The sequence below is a fragment of the Emydura macquarii genome, unplaced genomic scaffold (genome assembly GCF_026122565.2).
Source record: "Emydura macquarii macquarii isolate MOO-44397 ecotype Brisbane River unplaced genomic scaffold, CSIRO-AGI_Emac_v2 contig_2422, whole genome shotgun sequence".
NCBI classification, from domain to species: Eukaryota; Metazoa; Chordata; order Testudines; family Chelidae; genus Emydura; species Emydura macquarii.
Window position 1 is genome coordinate 5,704,102 of NW_027132559.1, and position 18,324 is coordinate 5,722,425.

General features: G+C 39.7%; 1 protein-coding gene across 1 annotated transcript in view; it reads left to right on the forward strand.

Moving 5' to 3' along the window:
* The window catches only part of DYNC1LI1 (dynein cytoplasmic 1 light intermediate chain 1), a 47,387-nt gene that overhangs the window by 16,107 nt on the left and 12,956 nt on the right, over positions 1 to 18,324 (forward strand). Inside the window, exons 4-8 of the mRNA XM_067561838.1 lie at positions 3,196 to 3,426; positions 8,964 to 9,133; positions 14,690 to 14,783; positions 16,778 to 16,913; positions 17,413 to 17,524. Coding sequence (XP_067417939.1) covers positions 3,196 to 3,426; positions 8,964 to 9,133; positions 14,690 to 14,783; positions 16,778 to 16,913; positions 17,413 to 17,524 — 743 coding nt within the window. The remainder of the gene's footprint in view (positions 1 to 3,195; positions 3,427 to 8,963; positions 9,134 to 14,689; positions 14,784 to 16,777; positions 16,914 to 17,412; positions 17,525 to 18,324) is intronic.

An 18,324-nucleotide genomic window follows, 5' to 3' on the forward strand; every position in this document is an offset into this window, starting at 1 on the left:
AAATGACATCAGAGTCCATATATATTAGCTTGTCAGTAGTAGTGTGGAGTGTGCAGACTTGTACAGTTTCTCTGGAGTACACCCAATACCTGGATGGGTCTCAGTCCTTTGTTTCACAGCTTTAGATGTAGAATAGTTGATCCAGAAATAGGAAGCAGGAATGAAGAGAAAATGGAGATGGTGAAGCTGCATTTTATAGTTTCTGCAATGATGCTTGTGCTTCCTTTGTCCCAAACACAGCCACACAGCACATGGCATGGAAAAGCCTCAGAGTCCCCTGTCTATAGGCATGTTCCTACATGTTCTGATGACTCGTAAGATGTAGTTCCTGGGTTCTCTCCCTGGGCTCAATATATAGTTGATTGGCCCTCAATCAGGATGGCCATTGCTGAGGCTAATCTGTTGGCTGTGTCACCCAGAAGCACAGCACAAGTTTTAAAAACAGAAATATCACACATGTTCATAGCTTACAATGCAAAGATGATACACAATATAGATGAGCTTATCATATTCAGTAAATCATAAATTTTCCAATGATACATTACATGGCATATTTTGCGAGATTTGTTATGTTTTTTAAATGATATCAATAATATTATAAATGGTCACCCCTAATCCAGACAGCATCACAATCTGCATAACAGAAACCGTTATAATAGGTACCCTCTGTTTAGACCGTCAAGGATAGAATGGTGTTGTGTCTTTAGAATACTTATTTATTATATGTATTAATATAGCACCTGGGAGCCCTGGTCAAAGACTAGGACGCCATTAAGCTAGGTGCTACACAAAGAGAGAACAAAAAGATGGTCTCTGCCCTCAAAGAGTTTACAATATATGACAAGAGACAACAGACCAACAGGAAAATATAAGGAAGCAATGAGACAATATTGGTCAGCATGGTAAACAGTAGTTTCAGCACATCAGTAGCCTAACAATTGTCAAATATTTTGTAGACATCATGGCAGAAGATACTTTTAAGGGAAGTATTTGATGTGGGGAAATGATGTAGCTTTGTGGTGTTTATGGGGAGCCCCTCCCAAGCATGAGGGACAGTATGGGACAAAACAGGAAGGTACTTTGGAATTTTCAAACAAGTGCGTGATGTAGGCTGGCATCATGGGATAGGAGGGCGGGAATTGACATCTCAGTAGTGAATGAGAGATGATAGGTAGGGTGGGAATAGGATGTGAAGAACCAAAGTGAACACAGGTAGCTTATGTGTAATGCATTAGTAGGGGGAGCCAGTGGAGGGATGCAAGGAGTGATGTGAAAACCATAGGCTAGGAAAATGACTTTTGCAGTAGCAGTCTGCATGGATGAGTGGAGAAAAATTGCATTTGTCAGAGAGAAAGATGTTGCAAGAATTGAGATGAGATGAGAGCCTGGATGAGAATTTTAGCTGTCGATAAGGCCTTTCCTAAGATGTTATATAGAAGGAAATTGCAAGATTTAGGGGTAGCCTGGAAATTAGGACAGCGAGAAGTCCAAGTTGAAGATTACACTACAGTTACAGTCTTGAGTGACAGGCAGGCTGCTGGTGAGGTTCACAGTGATTGAGAAAGGATGTGTATGTGGGTGGGTGAATATTAAGTGGTCTGTTTTAGCCACGTAGAGTTGGAGCTCATAGATGGACCTGAGAAGCTGTAAGAAAGACAGGCTGAGATTTTAGTTTGAACAGAAGGAGACAGTTCTGGAGTAGAGAAGTAGATCTGTGAGTCATCAGCATAGAGATGGTAGCTAAATTTGTGGTTTGTGGATGAGATTACCCAGCGTTAAGGTGTAGAGGAAGATGACAGGCACACAAGGACAGAGCCCTGTGGAATCCCCCCAGAAATTTGGAGAAGAGTCCTCCAAAGGATACACTGGAGATGTGATTAGAGTAGTGGGAAGAGAACCAGGAGAGGAGAGTCATGAAAGCCAGGGGACAAGACTTCAAAAACAGCATGATTGGTGGTGTCAAAAGTGGATAAGAGGTCAAGGAAGATGAGGATGGAGCCCTGATTCTGAGCTTTGATGAGGAAGAGGTTTTTTTAGACTTTGATGAGGGCTATTTCAGTGCAAGAAGCAGAAACAGATTTGTGGTGATGGGAGGTGTGGGGAGCTCAGGATGGAAAGGGGGAAAAGTAGGCAGAGGTGTGGGGAACTGCAAAGGTGGAGTGGGGATGAAAGGAGGAGGAGTAGGATGATGGATGAGGGACACTGGATGCATGATATGAGGTTTGCACTTCTAATTGTGCTCTATGTACCTGTTAGGTGGATAAACAATACTTAGTATTTAGTGTTGTCAAACCAGTACTCCTAATGAGCATTAAAAACAGGATTTGAAGGTAAACTGCCCTCATTTTACTGAGCCTGATAATTGTAAATGATGTTCCAACATTTTTTAATGACTCATCAGAAAAAAACTTGTGTAATTAAAAATGAAGGTTTATATTAAATTTAAGAACTTAAATTTTTGGGAGGGAATATTTTGTGTTTATTGCAGATGCAGGCAACTAGCTGTAAAGTTTTCCTGTCCATTTCTCTTTTCCCCCAGCAAAAAATCAGGTTTTTGTTTCCACTCTTTGCAAGGCCTGGTACTGTTCTGGCTTCTTGGGCACATCATGCCATGGTGCACTCTCCCTCAGTGCTTACAGGTACCATACAGAATAGACAGAGATAAGCAGAGACAGTAGAGAGAGCTACGTTGCATTGTGGCTGCTCAAAGAGGAAATGTAGAAAGTGATCCTTCAGCCCAGATCCAGCTCAATTCTTAAGGAACAGCTGATAGTCTTGAGCATTGAAGGATAAATATTCTCTTACTATAATACCGGTTTTACACTAATACTGTGAAGGCATTTTAAAGTACTTGAAGATGTGAAATGTTACATAAATGCCAAGTGTTACGTTGAGGTAATGTGCTTTTACTTTCAGATATTTGCTCTTCTAGGGAAGTTAAAATGCATTTAAAGTGTTTCTCTTTTTAAAGAAACCAACTTGTTGTCCTATAAATTGTAGACATAAGGTATGCAAAGATGGTGCATGTTCCTTGGATTTTACATTCCATCTCATTGAGACAAGGAACTACTAAATCTAGCATTAGTAGAACCGTCAACACAATTCTTATATACTAACCATGATCCAGTAACTACATTTTAGAAGTATAACTTGTAAACATAAAATTAAATCTATATTTTCTACTTTTTATTACAGATCAAACAAGGTGTAATGTGTGGATTTTGGATGGTGACCTGTATCATAAAGGTCTCCTTAAATTTGCAATGGAGGCTAACTCTCTAAAGGACACTCTGGTTATGCTGGTCGTAGACATGTCTAGGCCTTGGATTGCACTGGATTCTTTACAAAAGTGGGCAAGTGTTGTAAGAGAGCATATTGACAAATTAAAAATTCCTCCTGAAGAAATGAAAGAAATGGAACAAAAGTGTGAGTATTTTGAAAGAGAGAAACTATTGAAATTAAATATACGCTTATTTTTTCCCCACTATTTTAACTTCTGATGCAGCCTATTATTCTTTGGAAACCCTCAGTGAAGTAACTGCCTTGAGTTAGGTTACCTAAATTATTCTATTAAAGTACCTTCAAAGCATAAGTAATATTTCTGTTTAGAAAAACGTTGAATTAACATGAAAGTTGTAACTTCTAAAAGCCTTGCTCTTCAAAGTTTTGCCTTGCAGTCCTATTCAGACTGTGCAGCTAGGTAGATTACAGGCATTGTGCTTAAAAGGCCACGTATAGACACTTTCCACCTGCATCACTTGAGTAATATTAATTGTATTTGCTCAAAAACCTTGCCTGCACTGGAGAATTTTGAACCAATGGTGTAGCTGTTCAGGCTTTTGTGGCATTGTCATAAAAATGCCTTAGCCCTTTCTACACTAACTTTTGCACTATTGATAGCACTAGTGCTAGTGAGCATAAGCTGCTAGGTGTTAAGTGTTACAACACCAGGTGGAGCAATGCTTAAGTACATTTAAAAATCTGGGCCTAAGTGACATGCTCACAATCATAAAGGAAGTCTGTGGCAGAGCCAAATCTCCTGAGTCCTCGGCTAGGGCCATAACAACAGGACCATCCTTTTCATATACAACTGTGCTGCTCTAAAGTTTACATTACTGCCATAGTGGACACAGTTCTGGAATTGAAACCTTACGTTAAATGTTAAGATGAACTGCTTGTTTATATATTTGGTTACATATCTATTGAGGCTTTTTGTATAAGGATAGATTATCATTGAGAGTCACATTCTATCATTGTGTTAAAGATTTTCTTAAATGACTAGCCTAGTGGCTTTTTTTTGGGGGGGGGGGATAAGGGGATGCCAAAACCTGGTCCAGGATCTGGTCTTATTCTTTGGGTTGGAAGCACTATGTGTGCTCTGCCTCAAGGAAAGTAATGCTGGAGGCCTTGTCTCTGCTTCTCTTAATAGTGTCCCTTACCAGCTGCATGTCACTGAAGAACTATAAAGTGTTCCATCTGAAAAATAAATTCTGCCTGATTTCTTCAGTGGTTGTCTCTTTATTGAGCACATCTGGTTCTTGTGTTTGCTGGATTGCCTTTTTAGTATCTAGCCTTTCTATTCTCTTCAAAAGTAGTATTTACTACTCATTTAGCTTGTTAGTTACATTGAGTGACTATCTTCATGTTTGGGCTGCTTGTTTTAACTGAGCAAGGAATTGAATTAAATTAGGGGAAATTATATTTACACAGCAATTATAATCTTGCAATATATCAGAAATGGTTAGTTTTGATTTCCAGATATGGCCTAACTCATTTTTCTCATGTCTTCTGGGTTTTTGTATTTGGTGATATATCATTTTACATTCAGAAAGAGAAATAAAGTACTCAAGTAAAGGAAAACACACTGTAATCAGTACTTTTATACAATAAATGAAGAATTACAGAAACATAGAGCCAGAAAGCACCTCCAGAGGCCATCTAGCCTAGCCCAGACCCCCCCATACTGAGACAAAATCAAGTATACCTAGGTCATCCCTGACAGAGTTTGTCTAACCTTTTCTTTAAAATCTTTAATGAAGGGATTCCACAACATCCTTTGGAAGCCTATTCCAATACTTAGCTATTCTTATAGTTGTTTTTTCCTAATATCTAACAAATCTCCTTTGCTGCAGATTAAGCCAATTGCTACTTGTCCTATCTTGAGTGGACATGGAGAACAGTTGATGACTGTCCTCTTCATAACCGTTAACACAGTGTTTCTTAACGACTTGTCCATGGACCGGCACTCGTCCCTTAGATCTCTGTGACACAGTATAGGAAGCTGGTCCCTAGTATCAAAAAGATTGAAAAACACTGCCTTAACATATTTGAAAGACTGTTACCAGGTTCTCCCCCTTCAGTCTTTTCTTAAGGTTAGTTTAACCTTTCCTCATAAATCAGATTTTCTAAACCCTTTATCATTTTTATTGCCCTCCTCTGGACACTCTGTACAATTTGTCCACATTTTTCCTGAAGTGTGGTGCACAAAACTGGACACAGTACTCCAGATGTGGCTTCCTCAGTTTGGAGTAGAGTAGGACAGTTACCTTCTATGTCTTACTTAAATCACTCCTGTTAATATATCTCAGGATACTTTTTCGCAACTGCATCACATTGTTTGTCTGGTTTTTTGCTCATGTTCCGTTTGTGATCTGCTGTTACCCCTACATCCAGTTTAGTGGTCCTACTATCTAGCCAATTATTCTCTGTTTTGTATTTGTGCATTTGATTTTTTTCCTAAGGTAAGCTCTTTGCCCTTGTCCTTACTGAATTTCATCTTTTTTATTTCAGACAATTCTCCAATTTGTCAAGGTCATTTTGAATTCTAATCTTGTCCTCTGAAGTTCTTTCAACCCCTCCCAGCTTGGTGTTATCTGCAAATTGTATAAACATACTCTCTACTCCATTAACCAAGTTACTAATAAAATTATTGAATAGTACCAGGCACTCAGTAGACCCGTGTGGGACCCTACTAGTTTGACAACAAACAGTTGGTAACTACTTTGAGTATGGTTTTCCAATTGGTTGTGATGTACACCCACCTTGTACTAATTTCATCTAGACAACATTTCCCTAGTTTGACTCTGAGAGTGTCATGCGGGATTGTGTCAGAAGCCTTACTAAAATCAAGTACATCACATCTACTACTTACCCCCTATCCACTAGGCCACTAACCCTGTCAGAAAAGGAAATTAGGTTGATTTGGTATGTTTAGTTCTTGACAAATCCTTGCTGGCTATTCCTTATAACCCTATTATTCTCTAGGTGCTTACAAACTGATTGTTTAATAATTTGTTCCAGTATCTTTTGAGGTATTGAAGCTAGGCTCATTGGTCTATAACTCAGTGGTTTCTTTTTGTTCTCCTTTTTAATGGACTGTGTTTGTCCTTCTCCAGTCCTCTGGGACCTCACCAGTCCTCCATGAGTTCTCAAAAATAATAGCTAATGGTTCTGATGTTGATTCAGCTAGTTCCTGAAGTACCCTAGAGTGAATTTCATCAGGTCCTGCTGAGTTGAATGCATCTGACTTATCAAATATTTAGATGTCATCTTACCCTGTTTGGTTTGTGTTCCTTCCTGTTTGTTAATATTGTGTTAAGCATCTGGTCACAGTTAGCCTTTTTAGTGAAGACTGAAGCCAAGTAGGCATTAAACACCTCAGTCTTCTTGATATCCATAATTAGCTCTCCATCTCTTCTAAGTAGTGGACCTACACTTTCCTTCCTCTTTTGTGCTTGGTCCTAATGTAATATAGAACCTCATCTTGTTGCCTTTTCTGTCCCTTGATAGGTGTCGGTCATTTTGTGCCTTTGCTTTTCTGATTTTGTCCCTATGTGCTTCCACCGTTCTGTTGTATTCAACCTTTATAATTTGTTCATGTTCCTATTTTTTGTCTGATTCCTTTTTGATTTTCAGGTCATTAAAGAGCTCCTGATGGAGTCAGATAGGAAAAATAGTAAAAAAACCAATCATTCCTTCTCATCGGAACAGTTTGCTCTGATGCCTTTAATATTCTCTCTTTGAGAAACTGACCGCTCTCCTGAAGTCCTTTGTTCCCATGGGACCTCATCTACCAGTTCTGAGTTTGTCTACTTTTTTAAAGTCCATTTTCCTTATTCTGCTGCTCTCACTCTGTTTCTTTAGAATCACAGCATCTAATATTTCAAGGTAATTTTCACCCAGGTTCCCTTCTAACTTCAGATTCACAGCCAATGCCTCCCCGATTGTCACAATCGAGTCTAAAATGGCTTCCCCTGTATTTACTTCCTTCACCTTCTGAAAGAAGAAGTTGACTCCAATGTATTACAAGAACTCATCGGAGACTTTGTTGTGCCATATTACTTTTTCAACAGATATCTGGGTAGTTGAAGTCCCCCATTACTACCAGGTCTTATATTTTGGGTATGTGCTGCTCATTCTAGAAATGCCTCATCCATCTCTTCCTCCTAATTTGGTGGTCTGTACCCCTACCATGATGTCACCCCTACTTTTCCCCTTCATCCAGAGACTTTCACTATAATTCACAACTATTACCTTACGTTATTCAATGGGTATGAATAACTCAAAGCTCATAGTTGTGAATTATAATGTCCTGCTATACCAGCAAATTATTACAAAATTAATCCGCTAACCATCCCGCTGTCTGAATTGCAAATAATCAGTCTGTGTGGCTGTTTGAAAAGAAATGTTTATAAAATTAGTAAGATAACTTTAAGAAAAGAATATGCGTAGAGATATATATAATTTACACACACAAATGAAGTTTGAACGTGGAAGGTTGTAGAAAATGTTTTATTTGAGGAATAGAATGTGATCATGTAATTAAAGACTATTGCATGTGTGCAGGAGGGTAGAGGTAAGGTTACAAGAGCAACCTTATGGTGTTATCATTTCGTAACTTCGGAATGCCTAGTCATGTAGCCCTAACCTTTTCTTAAAATGTTAAGTACAATTTATAGTGCTAAAATTTGATCTCTTCACACAATTCTGATCTTTTTATCTACCACTGTCTATTTCCGAGTCATTGTTCTATATACCACAGTGAACCTTATAAAAAGGCATATAAATAGTAGAATTTAGTAGAAATTTTATGGACGTTGCTAATCGGCACAATTTGTAATTCACACAAACAGTATGGTCTGTTTTACGCTTTCAGATATAATAGAAGAATTCTGTAGGGACACTCCTTCCTAGTATAATGTTAAAATATTCAAGGTACAGTGTTAAACACTACAATGGCCAAAATTAAAATGGAATTACTTTGTGGTCTATTGGGTGAAGGAGTTTGTTCACTTTACCAATTCACAATAGATAGTTGTTCCATCATTAGCGAAAATTAGTGGTGTATTACTGTATTACTGTGGTATACGCCCTTTATTTTTGTTGCTTGATACTATGTATTTGTAAAGAGATGTAAAAATTTGGATGTCCACACATGATTTTAGTCTCACTGGCACAAAACAGCTAGGCAACTGATGAGCTGTGAATACTGCTGCTTCTGCAAATCATAATTGTCTCACTATTGCCTTCCCACCTCATCTGCTTGTATAAACTATCTCATAATATACTTAAATAGTCCTTGCCCCAAAGAGCAGAGCTTATCTTTTCATTAGGTGTAGTGCCTGTTGCAGTGGGGAGCTGATTGAGACCTCTAGGCACTTCCGCAGTAAAATATAAACAATAATTAGATTTATACTGTCCTGCGTACTGTGTTCTTATAATTCTTTAGTAAACTTTAATGTCTTGCTGTATGCTTCTTTCCAGTCATGGACGTATCAGATACTAGATTTACTATTATTCTTCTGCACTGTACAGGCCAAACATTGGCAGCATTTCATGCACTTTTGTTGAGCTTTTTAAACATGAACAAACGTATAGTATACAGTAAGTAGATTTTGACAATGAATAATTATTGAAATAATAAGTGGCTGCCATTATAGATTAATATTTCTCTTTTATTTCAGTGATAAGAGATTTCCAGGAATATATAGAACCAGGAGAGGATTTTCCAGCTTCTCCACAAAGAAGAAATACATCAATACAGGAAGACAAAGATGAGAGTGTGATTTTACCATTGGGTGCAGATACACTAACTTGTAACTTAGGCATTCCAGTAGTAGTAGTTTGTACAAAGGTTTGTTTTAAATTTTAGAATTGTTTTTGCATATTTTACCTTAAGTGTGCTTTTGGTTATGGGTGGTGGGCAATATTTGACTCTTCTAAACTAAAGAAAGGACTCTGGATTCAAAATAATTTGGATTTTCCCTGATAAGAATTTTTTAAAAGCTACTTTGTTGAGTCTAGGCATTTTTCTCCCCTGAAATGAGTTAACACTTTACTGAGTGCTTGATGTTGGTAAACAAAGATGTCTAGACATGAGGTCCTATTGTTTGTATCCTCTTGCTCTCCCCCAGAACTGCTATTATGTTTTGAACGTATCTGAAGTAAGATTTACTATATAGAAAGTTGAAATAAGGGTAAAATTATGTAAATCTTCAGGGGATACTTATCATAGTGTTAATTATTACTGAAGATTGCAAATTAAGGTTGCAAAGATAGCAAATAAAGTCAGGAAGGTCCAAATGCTAAGATTTTTGCTGAAGTCTTAAGATATGCAAATTGGCTGATTTTTATGTTCTCAGGCTATATGTGGAAGAGGTAACTAAAAGCAGCTGACAGTACTTGATCATAGATGGGTCACCAATTTATAAATTAAAAAGTAACATATTAATGTCTTTGTTATCCTAATTGTAGTGAATCTTTGAAGACTCACTTAATCAATCAAAATGAGTATAGCATTCAAAGACATTGGTATCAAGAGCAGAAGAACCAAACTTTGTGTGGGGGGGTGGGAACAAAATAAAACAAACAAAACAAAAAAAAAAACCCCAACAAATTCTGAGCTATATCAAAATCATTATCCCCCGGTACTGATTCAAGCTCATTGTGCAGCTCTTAGTCTGGCATTTTCACCTTTTTATAGTCCCAAAATATATATAATGTTGGAAAGGCTTCTGCAGATTTTCTGGTAAAGATACAATCTCCCCCATGTAGGGATACAATCCATAGATTTGCACTGAATATTACATTGAAGTAGCTTGATTTGTGTGTACAAGAGGTAGTGTGCAGACCAAGAAATGAAATTCTCATTTAATTACTGATTGGTTCATTTCTGCTAACAGAAGCAGGTCTGTGATGTACCTAGATTTATTTTAAATCTGAGATGGCTACAGAAAATGCCACCACCACCACATCAAAATCTGATCAGGGTTTTTTTAAAACAAATGACGACAATTCTGTCTTGTGGGTTGGATTTTTCATCATGCTGAATTTGTCTAAATTGACTTGTCAAATTAAAATACTTAAGTGGCTTTATTTTCATGTACTCGGATCTCCCTCTTGCAAATGGAGAGGATTGCAAAAAATGTATTTGAGTTGTTTGGTTAGCAGTTAGTGTTGCTGCATTAAGTTTCTGTGATATCTTCTGTGCTTCTGTGATCTCTTCTCTCTAACATTCATCAGTAGGTGGGTAACCCACCTTTTTAACAAGGCAGATTTGGGCATGGTTTTCTTGGGATCCATTTTCTTTTGGCCCTTCAATGGCCATGGGCGTAAGCAATCTGTATTTTCGGCTGCCCTCGTTCAGGGAGTGAGGGAATAAGTTTGTTGTCAAACTGTTATTGTCACTTCATCACTAGGCCAATGCTTTCATTTTTTTAAAGTCAGAACCCTGTTTCTTTGCTTCTTGTAGTATCACTTTCTTTTGCAGAGCTAGATAAGATTCTTCAAGTGCTTGCTCATGTCCTTTCCATGCTAGGTGTGTGCGTGTGCCACATGCATCGGTGCCAATGATTTTTCTCTCAGTGGTATCCGTAGGGCCGGCTATAGCACCCTCTGCAGTGGCACGCGTATGAACTAGTATAAGGGTACTTAGAGCCCCATAAAAGAAGAAACGAGCTATAAGCGCCGTCAGGGTCAACCAATCACCAGTGCTTCCCAGTTGAGCTCAGGGCGCTATCCACTAAACGGCAGACAGCCTTTTGAGGGTGCGCCCAAAGGCAACCTAACAGTTTTGACCCAGCTTCCAACCCTTTCTTACTTTTCAAACTGCCTTTCCCCTTTCTTCCTGCATGGGTGACTATAACATCAGACAAATGGGTTCTAAACATCATTGTAGTTGGGTACACCCTTCAATTCATTTTTATTCCTTCTTCCCACCACCCATCCCTATCCCTCTTAAGGGATCCTTCTCATGATCAACTCCTCATCCAGGTGGTACAAGCTTTCTTGTGGGTAGGGGCTGTAAAGGAAGTTCTCCTACATCTGAGAAGAAAAGGGTTTTACTCCCATTACTTTCTAATTCCGAAAGCAAGGGGAGGCCTGCAACCCATACTGGACCTGCGCAGCCTCAACAAATATCTCAAGCAACTGAGGCTCCCTATGGTCTCCCTATCCATCATCCCCTCCTTTGATCTGGGAGACTGATACACCGCCCTGAATCTAAAGGATGCATAGTTCCACATCTCCATATTCCATGGCTACAGGAGCTTTTTACATTTCGTAATGGGGGACAACCACTACCAAGTCACGGCCTTCCCATTTGGCCTATCAGTCGCGCCCAGCATGTTCACAAAATGCATGGCGATAGATGCAGCCTACCTCAAATGTCGAGGGATACAGATCTACCCTTACCTCGATGACTGGTTCATCAAGGGCCACTCGGAAGCCCAGGTCCGGTTCAATATCATAGTACTGTGGGCAGCCTGCCAAAATCTGGGCTTGCTGGTAAACGAACAGAAATCTGTTAGTTCTGGTGCAAAGGACAGAGTTTATCAGGGCAGTCCTCGACTCTGTCAGGGCCAGAGCATTCCTGTCTCATGCCAGATGCCAACCCTTACCAAGGCGTGGGTTTGCATCGGGTTACTGGGTCATGTGGCAGCATGTACCTACATAGTGCAGTATGCAAGACTGTCTCAGACCCCTTTCAATGTGGCTGCTGTTGGTTTACTCCCTGTCAAAGCACAGCCTGGACATGGTCCTCAAAATCCTGCGTTGAGTTCTTACCTCATTGGCTTGGTGGGCAGTCCCTGTTCATGTAGTGAAAGGGGTCCCCTTTGCAGCCCCATGCCCAATGCTCTCCTTGGTTTCAGATGCTTCAGATCTAGGATGGAGGGGCCACCTTAGCCCCCTCAGGACACAGGGCCTCTGGTCCTTGGAGGAACTAAAGTTGCACATAAACGTCAGAACTCAGGGCAATCTGCTTGGCCTGCGAGGTATTCCTTCCTCAGATGTGGGGAAAGGTAGTATGGGTGCTGACAGACAATACGGCTGCAGTGCATTGTCAACAAGCAAGGGGGAGCGAGCTCCTTAGCTCTGTGCCTAGAGACACTCAGCCTGTGGGACTTCTGTGTGAGACGTGATCCATCTGGAAGCCTCACACCTGCTGGGGGTCAAGAACATGTTAGCAGATTCCATCAGCAGGTCTTTCTTTTTGCCACAAGTGGCCCCCTGTACCCGGAAGTAGTCAGTTATTTTCCAGAAGTGGGGGACTCCCCAAGTGGACCTATTTGCAACCAAACAGAACAGGAAATGTCACTGCTTCTGTTCCCTGTGGAGTCTCGACAGCAGCTCACTTCCCGACACTTTTCTCCTTCAGTGATTGGAGGGCCTGATGTACGCCTTCCTACCAATTCCTCTTATGCACAAGGTCCTTATAAAGCTCAAGAGGGACAGGGCATGGGTCATAATGATCGCGCTGGCATGGATCATAATGATCGCACCAGCATGGTCTCACCAGCATTGGTTTGGCATGCTGCTGGATCTGGCGGTGGCAGCCCCTGGGACACTCCCAGCCTATCCAGACTTGATTTTGCAGGATCATGGTCGGATGTTACATCTGGATCTCACTCCTTGCATCTGACAGTGTGCATGCTGCATGGCTAAACCCAGAAGAGCAAGCTTGCTCTGCCCAAGTCCAGAAAGTCCTGCTGGAAAGTAGGAACCCTCTACTAGAGCAGTTTACCTGGCAAAGTGGAAATGCTTCTCCTGCTAGACAACAGAGCATAACCTCTCTTCATCCCAGGTACTTCTTCAGTTTATTTTGGATTACTTACTCCACTTGAAGCATCAAGGCCTGGTGCTGTTGTCAATCAAGGTCACCTGGTGGCCTCTTGGCCTTTCACCTGCATATCCAGGACAGATAAGTCTTTTCTCATGAGAAGATGGTCAGATTCCTGAAAAGCTTTTCCCACAGGTCAGAGACCCAGTGCCTCCATGGGACCTCGGTTCTGTCCAGGCTCACTGGGTTCCCCTTTGAGCCCATGGCATCCTGCTCCTTTCTCCACTTGTCATGTAATTGCCACAGAAAGGCAACTGTCCATCAGTGAAACGTGTGTCTGAAATCAAGGCCCTAATGTTGGAGCTACCCTATACCATATTCTACAAAAATAAGATTCAGCTGCGATCCCACCCGGCTTTTCTACCAAAAGTAGTGTCTCAGTTTCATGTCAACTAGGACATCTTTCTGCTAGTACTCCTCCCAAAGCCAGTCAGTTCTAGTGAGCCAAGTTATGCAGGTGTCTTGCATGTTAGGTGAGAGCGCTGGCTTTCTACATCGAGAGAACTAAGCCCTTCCAGAAATCTATGCAGCTCTTCATAGCTGTGGCCAAGCGAATGAAAAGTCTCACCATCTCATCGCAGAGGATTTCCTCTTGGATCACCTTCTGCATCCATACTTGCAATGAGCAGGTAAAGGTCACACCTCCTGCCACTCAGACAGCACATTCAACAAGAGCGCAGGCCTCATCAGCAGCTTTCCTGGGCCAGGCTCCAATACTGGACATTTGCAGGGCTGCAACTTGGTCTTCAGTCCACTTTCACAGCCCACTATGCCGTTACACAACAAACCTGGAACGATGTAGCATTTGTCAGGTCGATATTGCAGTCGACATGTCTGTGAACTCCTGTCCCACCTCCAGAGATACTGCTTGAGTCACCTAGCATAGAATGGACATGAGCAAGCTATTGAAGAAAAGACTGTTACTGACCTTCTGTACCTGTTCTTCGAGATGTTTGCTCATGTCCTTTCCTTGCTAGGTGCGTATGCATGCCACATGCACCAGTGCTGGAGATTTTTATCTCAGTGGTATCCCGTACAGCCAGCTCTAGCACCCTCTGCAGTGGCGTGAGGATGCGGCCGGCCCCTGCTCCCTCTCAGTTCCTTCTTGTAGAACTCTGACAGAAGGAAAGGAGGATGGATCATGGAATGGACATGAGCAACACATCTCGAAGAACAGTTACAGAAGGTTAGTAACCATCTTTTTTGTATGTCTAGGTGTTTCTATGGCCCTGATACTTCAAAAGCTAGACCTTTTGCAGAAAATGCCATGTTTTTATTTCAGCAATGGTGCAGTCCTCCACTGTGTGATTCTTCCACTGTATCTGAAAAAGTGCATTTCTTGCCATTCCATATCCAGTTGTAACTTTCCGCCTTCAATGCTGGTTACAGTGCCACTTGTATCAGCTGTAGCTTCAAAAATGTGTTTCTTAATTTGTTCCATTTGGATAGCTAAGTATGTTTTGACAAGTTTTTTTCCATCTGCTAACTGGAATAGTAACAACATTGCTATTTTAAAAAGATGCTGACAGTGCAATATTGCTCTTTTTTTTTTTTTTTTTTTTAACTTGACAGTGTGATGCCATTAGTATCCTGGAAAAAGAACATGATTACAGAGATGAACACTTTGACTTCATTCAGTCACATATCCGACGGTTTTGTTTACAGTGTATCCTTTAAAGTGTGAAATGTGTAATAATGGCATATCAGTAATCTTTGTAAGATGCAAATTGTGACAAATTTGTGTGGTTTGAACAAGGTTTTTCTAGGAACTAGCCTGAGTCCACGATTGAGTGACTAGCTTAACTGAACCGAGGTCCTAGTGAAGATTCTGTTACTCTGGGCTATGTCAGGTTTAATCTTTTTTGTGCTGTCAAGTGCTGTTTTTAAAAAAAAAAAAAAAAAAAAATCCATAGGTGCATCAGGAGGAAAAGTCCAGTATACCTTCTTGTCCATGGTGTCCTAGACTTCCCTTCAGCATCCCTTTCATAGTAAAATGCTGAATAGGTTTCTTAGGGACCAGTTGCCAACTAAAACTGAGTTTAAGATGTTCTATGGAACCTATCAACAGCAAGATAATTCTCACTTCAATTCACATATAAGTATTCTACAAGTACACTTGATTATAAGGCATGTAATCATTTTAGCCTGATTATTGGGCCATTTTTTGCAATACTGAATAGTTCTCCAAGACTTTTCAAATATTGAAGTTGTAGGAAAAATGCATTAACACTACTATGAAAGGATAACTGGCTTTGCTTACCTTAGGACATGTGGATACAGAGATATCATATTCAAGCTATCTATCAGCATTTTTCTTAAGTTCCCACCATTGTTCTAAAACCAGTGGGAACATTATTATAAACCAGTTACTGCATTTTACCCTTAGTCATCTAACCTTGCAGAGGGCAGGTCTAGAGGATATTTAAAAGGCCAGCAGCTTATTCAGACTATTTTACCAGCATTGGAGTGGCAGTGAAGGGAAATGTTAAGAAAGTTAGTGCAGAGAAGACCATAGAGAGGATAGTGAATAATTTGTGAATAAACTGTAGTTCAAGAACCTGAGGCCCCAGTCAGGACTGGCATAATGTCTGCCCTGAACAGTTTATAATTTAAGACTCCATCCTCCAGTTGGGATCTATGCCCCCAGACCAAATTGCAGAATTGGCACCCAAGACAATACAGATGGGTATAACCAAAAGGTGGGAAGAAGGATATAAAGTGATAGTTTATGTAACAGTATACTCTAATGTGTACAACTTGAAGATTTTTTAAATATAGAATATAAATCTATCAAATAGATATTAAAAATCCCACTGGATATCTATCTAGCCGTTATGGAAAAGGAGAGTTTTATAAATTGAACTACATGTGCTGAAATGTACCCTTTACCTGATTTGGAGACATTCAGCCTATAAAACAATTGAAACTTGGAGAAGTTCTCAGACCCTAGTAAAGAGTCCCACATACTTCCAACATTATTTCATGATACCGTACAATGCTTAGAAAAGACAAAGCACTAAGTATTAACATTTTTCTTAATATTTGTTACATAATCTAATGACTGATATACAGCTGTTTGGAGAAGAGTTATAATTAAAAACCTTAAAGATTCTGAAAGAGCAATACCATGTTAGTGTCATCTTGGTGTTGGCAGGTAGTTCCAGGTACATCAACTGGCTGTGCACATCTGTGTTGGCATTATACTCACCCCTCCATAGGGAAACCTATACTTTTATTTTAGAAGGTACAACTCTGCACCTCTTCTTCAAAAAGAAATTATAGGAGGAATTAAGAGATCTTTGGCAATAACTGCAGCTTCATTTATTACTTTTGAGCTGACCAGCTTTGATAGTTTACCATTAATGTGCTAGCATGGTGGACTTTTCTTTGGGGAGTGGCAAGAGCCTGTTGCTGCTATAAAAGCTACAAAGTACAACTGACTCACTGAGTAGAGCTATTTATTTTGCTTGGCTTTTTCTGTCACTAAATAAGTTTATAGAATTAAGGTTAGTTGCAAATAGAAATTTTCTTTGCATAGTTCCAGATGTTATACAGTTTGCTTTGGAAACAGTGAGCAGTGTTCTAAAAATATTAGTTGTAAACTTAACTGCTAGCTTGAGCTAGTAAAACTCCTAATTTTCTTTTAACAAATGTGTTCAGATGGTGCTGCACTTATTTACACTTCAGTAAAGGAAAATAAAAATATCGATTTAGTGTATAGGTATATTGTCCAGAAATTATATGGATTTCCTTTCAATGTACCTGCTGCTGTTGTGGAAAAAGATGCAGTATTTATGTAAGTTTATCCTCATTATTAAATATGCATGCATGTATAAATTTATATCTATACAATACAGTGTGTATACAAACAAGAAGTGGTTCTGTAAAGCTATTTACACTTCCATTTGTTTCAGCATTAATATTCACTAAATTTCTATGTTGTGTTAAAAATTCACAGTGAGAATAGGTGTGGGGTTTTTTTAGATTTAGTTAATGGGTTAAGACTATTGGTGAGCAGTCACTGTTTTGAGAAATAGGAAATACGAAGTCAGTTTTTAAAGTGGAATGTTCCACCAAATCACGTTTCCCAACATGTTACACTGAGCAACATAAAAATACTTAAGACAGCAGGCACCACTAATCACTGACTGGTGTAGAGAAAAGGGGATTATTAAAACTTTTGTTTTGGCTTTCAACAGTGGTAATCTTTATTCATGGGTTGCTATTGGATATTTGGGAACAAACCCAAGTGAATATTTAAATTTGAAGATCAGTGTCTATTTGTTTATCTTCAGTCCTGCAGGATGGGATAATGACAAGAAGATAGGAATATTACATGAAAACTTTCAGATACTAAAAGCAGATGACAGTTTTGAAGATATCATAACAAAACCACCTGTCAGAAAGGTAACTTGATTTCAGTATGTTTCAAAAGAAAGAAGCCTATTTTGTTAACATGTAGGAATATAACATTTGGTGTGTCTTGGTTGCCATGCTTTAGAGCATTTCTCCTTTCCCTTGGTTGGCTACTCCATGCGTATTAACGACAAGACTTTTGTTCATCTTCTGATCACCTTTTAGGTGAGTTCTCCAGTTTGCTTCCTGTTTCCTCTTGAAAGCACCGGAAACTAGATCTCCTTCCTTATTGTTTGCATTGTTATAGTTAGTTATTGTCCAACATGAAGAGGAAGAAAAAGATGGGTGTTGCTGCATGTAGCAACACCCCACTCCCCTCAACATCTGGCTTGTTTTGCTCAATCTGAGAAGGTGCAGGTTCCAACAGCATCTTTGGAAGTGGCCTAAACATTTAGCACAAACTGTTCATGTTGGGTTGTATTCCTGTACCTCTGCCTTCATGGAGGTGACTTGAACTGGATCTTTAGACAATTCTCTGGGTAGTGCATGTGGTGAAAATGAAGGACCAGCCTTCCAGGTAGGATCTATGTCCTATGTTCAGATATAGGTAGGATAAACTGAGTCTTGTATATGCAGATTTCTTAATTCTAGCTCTCTAAAAGAGAATAGAGGCCCGCTGTTTGTTCTCCTCAATCATCAGTGTCTCCATTACTTAAAGGGTTTATGTGTTTTATCCAACAAAGAAATGCGTTTGTAGATTTTTTTTTTTCCCCACCTCTCTCCTCCCTGCTGTCATTATTCTCTGTAGAACTTTCTTCAGAAGAAAGGAAAGCTGTTGATGACAATCCAAA